This window comes from Falco biarmicus, chromosome 1, assembly GCF_023638135.1.
Source record: "Falco biarmicus isolate bFalBia1 chromosome 1, bFalBia1.pri, whole genome shotgun sequence".
NCBI classification, from domain to species: Eukaryota; Metazoa; Chordata; class Aves; order Falconiformes; family Falconidae; genus Falco; species Falco biarmicus.
Window position 1 is genome coordinate 25,796,374 of NC_079288.1, and position 12,510 is coordinate 25,808,883.

General features: G+C 52.6%; 1 protein-coding gene across 1 annotated transcript; it reads left to right on the forward strand.

Moving 5' to 3' along the window:
• The first annotated feature begins 1,152 nt into the window (after window positions 1-1,152).
• Window positions 1,153-3,917, forward strand: LOC130158694 (sperm acrosome membrane-associated protein 6-like). The gene is made up of 7 exons (XM_056359601.1): window positions 1,153-1,411; window positions 1,920-1,994; window positions 2,329-2,397; window positions 2,650-2,673; window positions 2,760-2,837; window positions 3,102-3,205; window positions 3,708-3,917. The coding sequence occupies exons 1-7, from the start codon at window positions 1,153-1,155 to the stop codon at window positions 3,915-3,917; spliced, it is 819 nt and encodes a 272-aa protein (XP_056215576.1).
• The last annotated feature ends 8,593 nt before the right edge of the window (window positions 3,918-12,510 follow it).

Below are 12,510 nucleotides of genomic sequence, written 5' to 3' on the forward strand. Positions count from 1 at the left end.
CTTTTGCTGGTAGGATGATGACGCCCTTCCTGCGCAAACTGCCATGCAAACTGCTGCGCACACCCTGGCTGATCACCACACAGTTGGCCTGCTCTGCTGGCAGTGCTCCTGGCCACTAGTGCTCCATAGGCTGCTTTTTATGGGGGTGGGGTGGCTGCGGTTGCTCTGGCAATGCCTAGACCTTGAAAGCATCTTTCATGAGAGCTGTCAGCTCTCAGTGGGTGTCTCCGCTGCCCTGGCATTTTCCTGCCTTAGGAAACCCCCTTGTGCAGCAAGATCTGCCGCTCTACCGTGGATCGGGCTGGCTCACCTGGGTGGAAGGGCAAGGAGGTGTTAATGAGATGGGACATGGAGGAATGAAAAGGAGAAGCCTTGCATAGTTCCTCTCTGCAAGAGACTGGACTGGGGGTGCTGACAGGACAGGGTCATAGGGACAAAGGCAAGGAATTGGACATCAAAATAGAGGGGATTTTGGGTCACCAAGTAAAGTGACTGGCAGGGACTGAAGGCAGAAAATCTGGGGAGACCAAAATGAGGGTCTGGGAGCCCATTCTCCAGCCGACACACCCCAGGGGGCTCATATGTCTAGGTATCCCCACTCCTCTCAAGGGGGGACCCAGGTATCTGGGACCTACATAGGAACCCCGCTGTCTCCTGGGTATCCAGGCGCCTGGGCTCCACCTGGGAACCCCACTGTCTCCTGGGTATCCAGGCGCCTGGGCTCCACCTGGGAACCCCACTGTCTCCTGGGTATCCAGGCGCCTGGGCTCCACCTGGGAACCCCACTGTCTCCTGGGTATCCAGGCGCCTGGGCTCCACCTGGGAACCCCACTGTCTCCTGGGTATCCAGGCGCCTGGGCTCCACCTGGGAACCCCACTGTCTCCTGGGTATCCAGGCGCCTGGGCTCCACCTGGGAACCCCACTGTCTCCTGGGTATCCAGGCGCCTGGGCTCCACCTGGGAACCCCACTGTCTCCTGGGTATCCAGGCGCCTGGGCTCCACCTGGGAACCCCACTGTCTCCTGGGTATCCAGGTGCCTGGGCTCCACCTGGGAACCCCGCTGTCTCCTGGGTATCCAGGCGCCTGGGCTCCACCTGGGAACCCTGCAGTTCCCTGGGGACCCAAGCATTTGGGTGCTGTACTTTGTGGCCATGGGGTGGTGGTGGGTGCTGGCTCCCTGGCTCCCTGGAAACCCAGGCATCAAGGCAGGGGGGCTTGCCTTGTGGCAATGGGTGGCCCTGGCATCCTGGCTCCCTGCGGTGCACTCCTGCCTGCTCTGCTTTGGGCCTCCCAGTCAGCGGGAACAGCTCTGCCATGACATTACTGGGGCCCCCCTCAAGGACCCTCGACATCAACGCTGCCTTGAGGCCCTTGCCCAGGCTGCTGAGCCACTTTCCTCTGTCACTGTGGGTGCGTCATGGGTTCCCCATCCTGACCGGCACCTCCATCCCACCAGGGACCTCCAGCCCAAGGGGGACCACCACTCTGAACAGGATCCCAGAGCCGTCTGGGGTTTCCCACTTCAACCGATGCCCTCATACTGACACGGGATCCCTGGCAGTTGAAGACCCCTTTCCTAAACAGAAACCCCAGGGACCCACCCCAGACAGGCACCCTACGACTCCCAACAATGCCAATGTCTCCCTAGTCCTGACCTGGACCTCAGGGACCTCTGGGAACCCCAACCCTGCCTAGGACCCTGAGAATCACCCAAACCAGAACAGGGACACTGAGGACACCCTGGCCCTACCTAGGACCTCAGGAATCCCCAAGAATATCTGACCCTTCCCCAGTATCCCTAAACCCTGATCAGGACTGCAGGAACCCCCAGGAACTCCCAGCCCTTACTGGACCCTCCCATCCCTGAACCTCCAATCCCAACCCTGTACTGGTCTCAGCACACCTGTACTGGTCGCAGGGTCGGGGCAGCGTGATGTACTTCGGGAGATCGTCATGGATGCCCTGCATTTTCTGGAGAAGCAGAGCAAGACGAGTGAGCAGGGGATGTGGGACATGTGAGGGGTAGGGTCAGGACATGGGTCATGGGGGATAGGACACGGAGGCCTTGAATGGGGGGTGTGGTGAAATACAAGACGATATGGAGGTCTGGGGCTGTAAGGGGATAGCTGGGGAATCCTGAGGGTATGTGGGCTTCAAGGTATACAGCTTCTGGGGGGAGGGGCGGGGTGTTGGGGGGGTATTTGGGGATATATGGAACTCCAGTAGGGACATATGGGGTTGAGGCAAGTACAGAGGATCTGTGGGGTCTGAGGAGGGATTCTGGGGATCAGAGGGAGGTTACATTGTCTACCTGGCCTTCTGGACAGAGCCCTTTGAGGTGTCTCTACAGGCAGCCGTCAACGTAATCTGGGCGAAGCTGAGCCATCTGGAGAAAGGTATGGGGCCAGTGGGGACGCCCACCCAAGACTCCCACTCTGGAAATTCTCCAGGACCCCCACTAAAGGGACTGTCACAGACCCCCCCACCATGGACATCTACACCCCAGGGACCCCCACCTTGGGCACCCCCATCCTGAAGAAACCCCTGGGGATCCCATCTGGGCTGGACAAGGGACGAGCCCAAACAGCTCATCACAGGGATGCGGATCCCCAGTGATCCCCAGTCTAATGCTGCTTCCTCTCCACCAGCTCCAGCCTGTGTCCCGCCTTGTGGTGAGTGCCCGTCTCTCTGTCTTGCCACCCTCTGTCGCCTCATACATCTCCCATCCCCATGGGACCAGCAAGTCTCTCCATCCTAGGATACCAGCCAGCTGCTCGCGTCTTCCAGTGTGCTACCTGCCGCCTCGTGGACTGCCAGTTTCCCCTGGATTGCCCAGGTATGGGGACATGGTAGACCCAGGCATCCAGGCTGGTCTAAGTCCCACCCCGGCGCTGGGTGCCTCCAGGTCTCTGGGGGCAACTGCCATTCCTCATGTGTGGCCATGCCTGCTGGGCCCACCATGAACGCACAGCAGTGTGCTGAGGTGCATGCCTGTGCACCTCTACTGCGAGCACGTGAGCACTTGTAGTCACACAGGAGCACATTCATTCCTGTAAGTGCATGAGTAGATGTGAACTCACATGCTTCTCAATGCTCCCAGTGCAGGTCCTGCGGGCCCAAACAGATGAAACCGTCACACTGCACTGCTCTGTGCCCTTTGCCACCCTCCCTGGCCTGCCCGTTACCTGGATGTTTGCCAAGGACGTGAGTTGCATATATGCTTGTGCAAGGGTGTACACAGACATTCAAGAGAGGACTGGGCCTGGGTAGCAAGGCCTGCATGCACACAGTTGTGTGCTTGCCATAAGGACAATCCATAGATACAGGTATGGCTTATACAGTAGATATAAGTAGCACGTGTGTAAGCATGCACAGGATGCAAGCAAGTGCTGACCCATGTGAAAGGTGCACACAAGCAAGAGGCAGGTCACTTGTGTTTGCAGATTCATGTGTACTTGTGTGCACACGTGTGGCAAGGAAGTGGCTTTTGCTCTGCTTGTGCATCCCTCTGTGCATACAAAGAGCACAAGGAGCACGTGGGACATAAGGTGCATGCACATGCATGAGTAAAGGGTACAAGAAGCATGCTTCATCACGTGGGACATGACAAGCATGTGCAGGACACGTGTGCCTTTGCATGCACATGTATATTGTTTCATGTACCTGGTGGACCAGGCTGCCTTGATGTGTTCCCCCCCTTCCCCAGCTGTACACACAGGACCTGACACTGTTTGAGGAGCTGCAGGGAAGCACAGAGGGATCTCGCATTCTGATCATCCATGACCCCATTCCAGGAACCATCGCCTGTTCCCTGGGGGAGGTTTATGAGCCATTGGTCCGCAAGTACTTCTACCTCAACGGTGCGCCCAGACACCTGAGTACCCTTGGGGGCAGTGAGCAGTGTGGGGTGAAGTAGCACCCCAGACACCTGGGCCCATGGGCGGGGGGTGCATGGGGTGTGAGTAGGGTGCCAGTACACCTGGGTCCATGGTGGACAGGTGTAGTGGAGCAGGTGTTCCCTGATGCCTGGCTTCTCTGGGGACAGTGGGGCACATGGGGTGGAGCAGGGACCCCCAGATGCCTGGGTCCCAGAGGGCAGTGAGGTCTGTGGCGGGAGCAGGTCCTACAAAAGGACACCTGGTCCCTGGGAAGCAGTGCCCCATGACCCGAGGTGTCTGTGTCTCTACAGTATCAGAGGGAAGTGTGGAGGACGAGCACAGACTCCAGGCTCGGTTCAGAGCTGTGCTACATTGGCCCCACAGCAAGACCCGCCTGCGCCACATGCTATTGCTGGGGCTGGCACTTGGCTCCATGGCGCTCGTGCTGCTGCTGGTGTGAGTCCTCCTGACCTGGTAAACCTTAACCAAAATCCCGATAGACTGCAAGCCATGGACTATGTCCCCCTGGGACTCCCACTGTCCTCTGACCCGTTCCAGGACACCTCCCTTGCACCCAGCACCACTTCAGGCTTCCCTGCTGCCCCCAGACTCCCTAATTATCCCTGAGACCCTGCCATTCCCCCTTGTCCCCAGAACACCCACTATCCCTTAGGCGCCCCAGTTACAGTCAGTTGACCCCGTGGTCCCATACTTTCACCCTTAGACCCACCAGTTGCCCCCAGGACCACCAAATTGCCCCTTGGGCCCCCCAGATTCCTCATGATCCCCCTCTCCTCAGATGGAGATACAGGGTCTCCTCCCCCCTGTCCCATCCCCACCCTTTCTCTATTCCCCCTTCTGCCTTCCAGGGCCACCTGTCAATGCTGGAGACTCACAAACCGCAGTGACCCCCAGACATCTGACAGACCTGGACAACAAGGTCCCTCAGAGGATTCCGCATGCCCGGGATCACCCTAGGGGAGCTTGACACGTGGATCCATCCCTAAGGACCAACATTTCCACAATTGCTTTCTTGTATTGGGGATGGCATGTGCAAATAAGGACAGTCTAAAAGCAGAACCAAAGAGTTCTAAACATGTGTATTACGCTGGAGATAGAGATCTGGGTGTTTTGGGCTTGCACACAGAAATCTGTGGGCTGGCGTACAGAAAAACTGGGTAACAGGCAGTGCACAAGCAGTCCAAAATACAGTCCCAAAACCCCTGACCCTGCATTTCAACAGCCAGCACTAAGGGAAGGTCAGTCTGCTACCTGTAGGAAAGCTTTCTTTTGATACTGATGTATTACTACACCTTTATATGTCATGGCCATTACAAATGCCAAGTTACTTTCTCCTCTGATATTTTTTTTTTGCCTGAAACCATTTTGTCACATATTTACTTTTATACCACTGTATAACCCAGTTGACTCAATTTGGTAATTTGAATAAACTGCTGCTACAGATTTTTCAGTCATTATGTCTGTAACAAAATGATCAAACAGTGGAAGAAGAATGCTATATGATTCCTTGAAGAAGAGATTTTAGAAAAAAAACTACTCTAAAACCCTTAGGCTGTGATCACAGTATCTTCAGTGCTCTATGTTGCCTTTAAACATATCTAGACTTATGTTAGAAAAAACAACTACCGGAAAAACATGACAAAACAGGCTACAACTGCAGTACACACAGAGTATGCCCCTATCCCATCGGCGTATTCAGTCCAAAGCTACTGGTAAAATGCTTCTGCCACCTGGGTGGACACTCCAGCTGTGTTTTTCTTGTGTTTTTCAACTTGTGTTTTTCAAAGGAAGCTCCAGAAATAGGTGAACGTGCCAAAGAATGCATCTAATGGAGCTTCCCAGAACTGAGAGCGCGTCTACGGCTGTAGACAGGCTCTTCTGCAATTGAAAACCACGCTCTAATGACACCCATCCATCTCCTGTCCCTGTGCTGTTCCCACATGCCCAGCACACCAGGGGGGCTGTGCTGGGCTCTGGGTCAGGGAGTCCTGCGCTGCGAGCAGCTGCCCAGCCATGCAGCAAAGATCTGAACATACTCTGCCAAGCAGGGAGCCAAGCAGGGAGCATGGGTGGCCAGCGCTGGGCCACTCTGCCCACGTCCAACGCACCCAGGCTTTGAAGGAACTCAGCTGAAAGAGATGTCATTAGGAAGCAAAACAGCTGCACAGTACCACCCGTCCTGCTGACTGGGCATCTCTGCTCTTGCTGCAGCAGGCCACCAGCTGATGGTGAGATTGATGCACCCCCGGCTCTCGGCTCTCGCTGCACCGCTGGCACCCTGGGGCAGCGCAGCTGCAGGCATGGCACTGTTGGCCGGAAATCATGGAAAATCTGCCCATCCACGCGCCTTTGTGCAAACCATCCATCCCTTCTCTCTTTCACAGCGCTCTACAGCTGCTGCCAAAACAGTCTGAACTACGACGAGGCTATAGGAGCCAGCATGAACACTGGTGTTTGCCTTTACAAGGTCTAGTACAGCAGAACCACAGAGCATCAGGTTTTGTGCCCATCAGCTTAGAAGCAGCAGCTCCAGGACATGTCTATTAGACAACAGTCACCACACCGCTGGATAAATACGAATGCTTGGAATCCAGCTGATCAAACCATGCTAGCTTCATACACCTCGCACCTTCTGAAAGGGCTTCCCTTCCTCCCTTGGCAATGCAGAAACAAGGGTACACCCCACGGGTGCTGCAAGGGGGAGGAAAGGTTTACAGCTCTCACAAGAATGCTGCCTTGAGCAGAGAGGAGCCCACCAACATCTGCCAAAGGCTCGGGTCGCTGAGAAACCCCTCTCTCCATGGTGACATTCACCCAGTCCAAAATCCAGCATCTGTTGGTCAGCAGCTGAGAAGGTCCCAGTTCCATTTGGATTTGCACAAGTCTTTTTTGGATTGGAGAAACTGTGCATATCGGTATCGAGGAATTAACATCTTGGTTCCCTAACCTATCAGTGGGGTTAAAGAAACCGATCATTATAATAACCGGGGCGATTTTTACAGTTGTGCCTGTGATTGTCCTAATGCAATGTTGTGTCACTTGTGTGACTGGCTTAGTAACACAACTACAAGAAAGGACGTGGAATCACGTTAGATACTAAACTATTGCAGGTATGCAATGATGAAACCAAAGGAGGGCAGTGTTAAAGACAATGGTTTTTGAACTAAGCGATTTACAGTGCTGAAGCTGCTAAATGGCAGGACCAGGCCTTGTCCCTTGCACAGCCCTAACCCAAGGCTGGTTTAAAACTTGGTCAAGTTAATCAGTTAATGCGCGAGGTAAAGAGCGCTGGTGCTCGCCCCTGGAAAGGCTGGGGGTGGGAATTTGGGTGCTCTCTTCGCTGCGGTAGCGGGAAGGGGTCTCTCGAGGGGTAACAGGTTTTCTCCGGAGTGGCGGGGGTTTGGGTTTTCTTCAAGAATGTGTTTTGACCATTTTGCCATCTGTTGTAAAATTTGGTCCTGTGCATTATTTGAGCCCTCTTGTTTATATTTGACATTCTGGAATGGCGTAACAGTGTTTGAGTTCGGCATTTCCATTATAAAATGGTATTGTTGCTGTCTACCTGAGCGAGCAGAGTGAGCGAGTGTGTAATGGGCCCTTTCGTGTGAGTGTTCTGTGCAACTGAGACGCAGCTCAGCTACGAAGCGAGCCCTGAAGCCTGTAACTTGCATAAAGTGGAAATGGAAAGTGAACAGAGTGGGGAAACAGTAAAAAAAGAGCCCTTTGGTTTGTATTTTGGCTCATTGGAAGAATATAGGAGGACCGCCAGGTGGGAGTCTCAATAAAAATATCATCAGTGGTGGCCTTTATATATCTTAGAAGATCAGGAAATTGCAACCCCTTGCTATAATTCATGTTGTTTTTAAGATGACAGGGAAAATGGGATGAAGTAACACGTGCAGATATGTTTTCCACTTTGAGAAGCCATACAGAGTAGCAGGAGGAGTGCGCGACTAATATAGCACCACCTGACACTTTGATTTTGGCGCTAGAAAAGGATAGGGAAAAACTGAGACCTAAACTAGAAAGACGCTCTTGTTGAATTTTTTGTGTTAAATACACGATTGCTGTATTTTGCAAGAGCGAGCCTCAGGTCGCGGCTCCGCCTGTGGAGCAACCGGGGTGAAGCGCGAAACACTCGCACTAATGTAGGACCCGAGGCGGGGGAGTCAAGGACCCCAGGGAAGGGTCAAAGCCTTGGGGCGAGTTTGTACAAAGCCCCACACCCGCTGGGAGCTGCGGCTTGGCCGGCAAAGGCACCATAGGCAAGGACAGAGACTTAAAGCAGCAAGGAGCAGATTTGCATTCAGGGTACGAAAGGGTTAAAGCAGAGGTGCTGTTGCAGAGGCACGCACTTGTACCAGCTACCGAGCAGGGAGAACTCTCCTGCCCCTCGAGTAGGAGGTCACGATCTCCCACTGCCACAATTGTTTTATCAGAGCATCCTTGAGTTTTATCTCTTCAGCAGCTTGTTTTCTTTCAGCAGTTAGCATGTCCTTGTCAGAAAGCTTATCTTTTCTTTGAAGTGCTAAAGAAGCCTAGTCCCTGGCCCTACGTCGCAGACGGTCTCCACCACAGCCCTTGGCCCAGCAACAGGCACCTTCTCATATATTTTGCAGCCGCTGTGCAGCTTATCGGCCGCCTGGTACCATCAAGCTCCCAATCCTGCAGGGAGCACAGCGGAGCCTGCCCGCGGTGTACCCGCTCCGCTCTGTTATAAACGATAACAATTAAAACAATTTCATTTCGGGTCCCATAAATTCAGGTTGAGAAACAATAATAAAAAAAAAATAAAAAAACCCAAAACACAAAAAAACCCCCAAAAAAACCCCATGGCCGCCGACAACCAGACTACTTCCCACCGGAAGCACGGCTGAGCCCCCAAAGCGGCGTCTTTTATAGCAGCACCGTGACCAATCACTTCCCGCCGGAAGTTCGCCCTGCTCTTTCTCCATTGGGTCGTTAGGGTACGCCTTCTCCTCCTATTGGCTCCTCTTTGGCGCCCTTTGGAGAGTTTCCGGGTCTTTGTCTCCCTTGGCGGCTTTTCCCTGGCGCGTGCGCTCTTTGTCCCCCGCGGCCTTTTCTCAGGAGCGGTTACCTCAGGGGAAGGGGGAGCTTTTACAGGGTCTTAAAGGAGAAGCACACGCGCCTGTTCATTACAATTGTGACACAGGTTATAATGGCCACAAACTATTTTAGATTTACACACGGTACAACAATTACCACACTATATTCTATTTTGACATGAATCACGACTGTGTTTAGCACAATCCCCCCTTTTCTTTTTGTTTACTCATTGATTCATCTCTTAGCTTCCAACTCAATAATAGCTTTTTGCGTTGTAGTCGTTCCTTATTTCTGGTTGCATAATCTGTATCGCTGATAGTATCAATCAAATAAAGCATTGAATTAAACGGGATAAGTAACAACCCCCCCAAATTACGAAGCAAATAAAGCATTGAATTAAATGGGATAAGTAACAACCCCCCAAATTATTAAGCAAATAAAGCACTGAGTTAAACAGGGGATAAGTAACAACCCCCCAGATTATTAGAGCAAATAAAGCATTGAATTAAACAGGGGATAAGTAACAACCCCCCAAATTATTAAGCAAATTAAACACTGAGTTAAACAGGGGGTAAGTAACACGCTCCACCCTCCGCTGCTCTAGGATAGCAGTTGGTATGGCTTTAGGGAACGGTGGTGATGTAGGTTCTGTGCATGCCAACCATTCCAAAGTGGCAACTGCATTTTTCCCTATAGGGTCGTTATAGTCTTAGATCTGTCATTCCCCCCTCCAAGCAATTTTACAACACCGGCACCTTCTCCAGGGGACCTGTGCCTGGGTGGTTCCGTGGAGCATTTTGGCTTTGTACGAGTGCCAAAGTGAGCGTGTACTTTTCTCACGCCAGAAAGCAGGTAGCAGAACTTCTGTGGTGTCCTTCACATGGCTACGAGGATAGGATGAGAACCACCAAGAGAAGTCCTTCCTGGCAACTTCTCCAGGGGAGCTCTGCCTGGGTGGATCCATGGAGCATTTTGGCTCTGTACGACTGCGAAAGCAAACAGCTACTTTTCTCACCAAAGCAGGTAGCAGAACTTTGGTTGTGTCCTTCACATGGCTACCAGGGAAGCGTGAGGAACACAAAAAGAATTCCTTGTTATGATATTAGATCACTGTTATGATATTCGGTCTGTAATTCCCCCCTCCAAGCAATTTCACAACACAGGTCAAAAAGAGCTTGCTGTTATGCTGTATCGTCCTCGGGTGAATATTTGAAATGAATAGGTTAGGCAGGGTCCTCCTCGCAGTAGGCTGGTTTTGTCGAGCTGACTGACGCTCTTCTCAGGACTGCGGCATGACTTTGGCACTCTGCTCAGTCACCTCTGGACAGCAGAGCTCGCCTGCCCATTCTGCTCAAGGGCAAGCACCGCTCTCAGTGTGTCTGCTTCCCAGGAATGTCTGTGCAACCGTATTGGAGGTCATGATCCCGCACAGTCATGCGTGCAAGGTGAAACACGTGTCTCTTTGCAACCACCACACCCTTCTTGCTGGCTACTTGCTCTCTGACAACCGCAAAAGTCCCAAGTCCAGGAACGCATACCGCCTGAAACAGATGAGACGTCAGATTAGATGTCTTGGGGGGACAGATGGATGAATTGGCAAAGAATGGCAATGGTGCTTAGTTCCCTGCCAAGGGCTGAGGTTCAAAGAAGCAAGATGGGCTCTTTGGAAACCTTGGGAGTAGACAAACAGGGCCTGCACTGTTCCCTCTCAGTCCCCTTCACCCATACAGATAGCTCAGGAAAAGCTGACAAACACCCTTTGGCCTAAGAAGACAAAAGTTCCCGCAGGGAAGTTCCCACACTTGGAATAATCCCTGAAGTATCCCAGGCTTCCAAGTTTTGTCACGCAACTCTGACCATGGGGACTTCAGACACCCCAGAAAAAGTCCAACCCTTTTTCTGACACTAGGCCTGGACCTTACTGTCCATCTGAATGGACAGAAGAAGTGGCTCCTCACACATCTGTGCACTGCAGTGTCATGCCGGGGCACTGTTCCTGCTTTCAGTGGAGAGGAAGAACAGTTGTGCTGTTGAGCAGCACGATCACTGACTTGGGCTTCTACAATTGGCTGCTTGATAATTAAAACACCATTCTTAAAGATTTCCTTTGCCGGATAGAAGAGTACTCGCTGACTTATTAAAAACCTTCTCTTCCATATAACTTCTTCGTGACATGTATTTAGCTACCTTAAGAAAAATCAGTTATCGCCTGCTTCTAGATTAGAGATACAGAAAGACATAAAATCATTTTTGTGAATGGTATAGGAGGTGCCTCCGGCCACGGCGATGCTTTCTGTAGGCCGAAGGGGTGGCCTGTGCTTGTCAGCTGTTCATTCCACGGCGTCAGTGAGAACCTCCGACAGGCATGGGTGGCCTCTGCCCATCGAGCTGGACAGGCTTTTGTTGGGCCGCCATTCCCCAGCAGGAGCAGTTTGGTTGTGCCCCGTTTTAGTGCGAGACAGAGAAATCCTGGCAGCTGTCCTTTCTCCTCTCGCTGCTTATGCTGCTTTCTAATACCTGCCCAGCATTTCCAGGCAGCTCCAGATTCCATGAGCTCTTGTCTCAGCTGTGTTCAACAAATGCTTTTTAGTGGAGCTGGTGTGTTTCAAAGAAGAGGGGAAGAGAGCACAGCAAGTGGAGGAGGAGAGACGGAAAATGCAAACCACCAGGCAAAGCCCCTGTGCTTGGGTGACCGAAAGCTCAGCCAGCAGGGATTTACGGAGCCTTCAGCGTGACGTACCCCTTCCCATGCTAACAGCAGGCAGCAGGTCAGGAGCTGCAGGCTAGCCAGCGCCTCGATGTCTCTCCCAGACGAGTGCTGTGTTCATCATTGGCTGTTCACTTTTAGCGCGCCCGACTGCCTGCTACATGAGAACTGAAGGGAGCTCTGGCTTGCGCTGCTGACGTGACCTTTTCCTTTGTAGCGTGAACAGCGTGGGAAGTCTCCAGAATTTAGGCAGGGAGGGCTGAAGACAACTGAAAGCGGAGAGGTTTGACGTGTGAGGTGCAGGGGGCCTGTGGGACTAGACCCTTAGTCAAAGGCTTCCTCCTGGAAGCTGGTTTCTGCAGGCGCCTGTTGACACGAGCTTGTACAAGCCTGGCTCATGTTTCTTGAGCAGTATTTTGGAAGGGCCGTCCACTCGAGAGTCTGAGTTTTGCTGAGGGCCACTGAAATGGACATCCTTGAGGCATTTTAGCCGTTCTTCTAAAAAGCTCTCTCTTGCCACCCCCCGGTAACCTGCCGTGATGTTTAAATGCTGCCTAGGACAGTGTAGTGGCATAATGACTCTACTTGCCACGTGGGCCCCGCCTCAGCGTGGAGATCTCGACGTGCACGGACAGACTGGCCAGGTTCCTTGTGGGCACAAAGCCTTCACTGCTTGTCTTTCAAAGGGCCATCTCTTCACGCGCATTTTTATGAAGCACAGAAGATGATAATGTCTGCGTGTAGCCTGTCACGGGCCATTGGCGTTAACATGCAATCCATCAGTCTGCACATGAGGTGCTGAGTAAGAGCCTGGGATGATCCTGTGTCGGTAACAC

Bases quoted from the DNA above. Each gene is read 5' to 3' on its own strand.
- LOC130158694 (XM_056359601.1), top strand. From the start codon at position 1,153: ATGGGGTGGTGGTGGGTGCTGGCTCCCTGGCTCCCTGGAAACCCAGGC. The intron at 1,412-1,919 runs GTGCGTCATGGG...TACTGGTCGCAG, and splicing joins ACTTTCCTCTGTCACTGTGG to GGTCGGGGCAGCGTGATGTA. The intron at 2,838-3,101 runs GTATGGGGACAT...CAATGCTCCCAG, and splicing joins GTTTCCCCTGGATTGCCCAG to TGCAGGTCCTGCGGGCCCAA.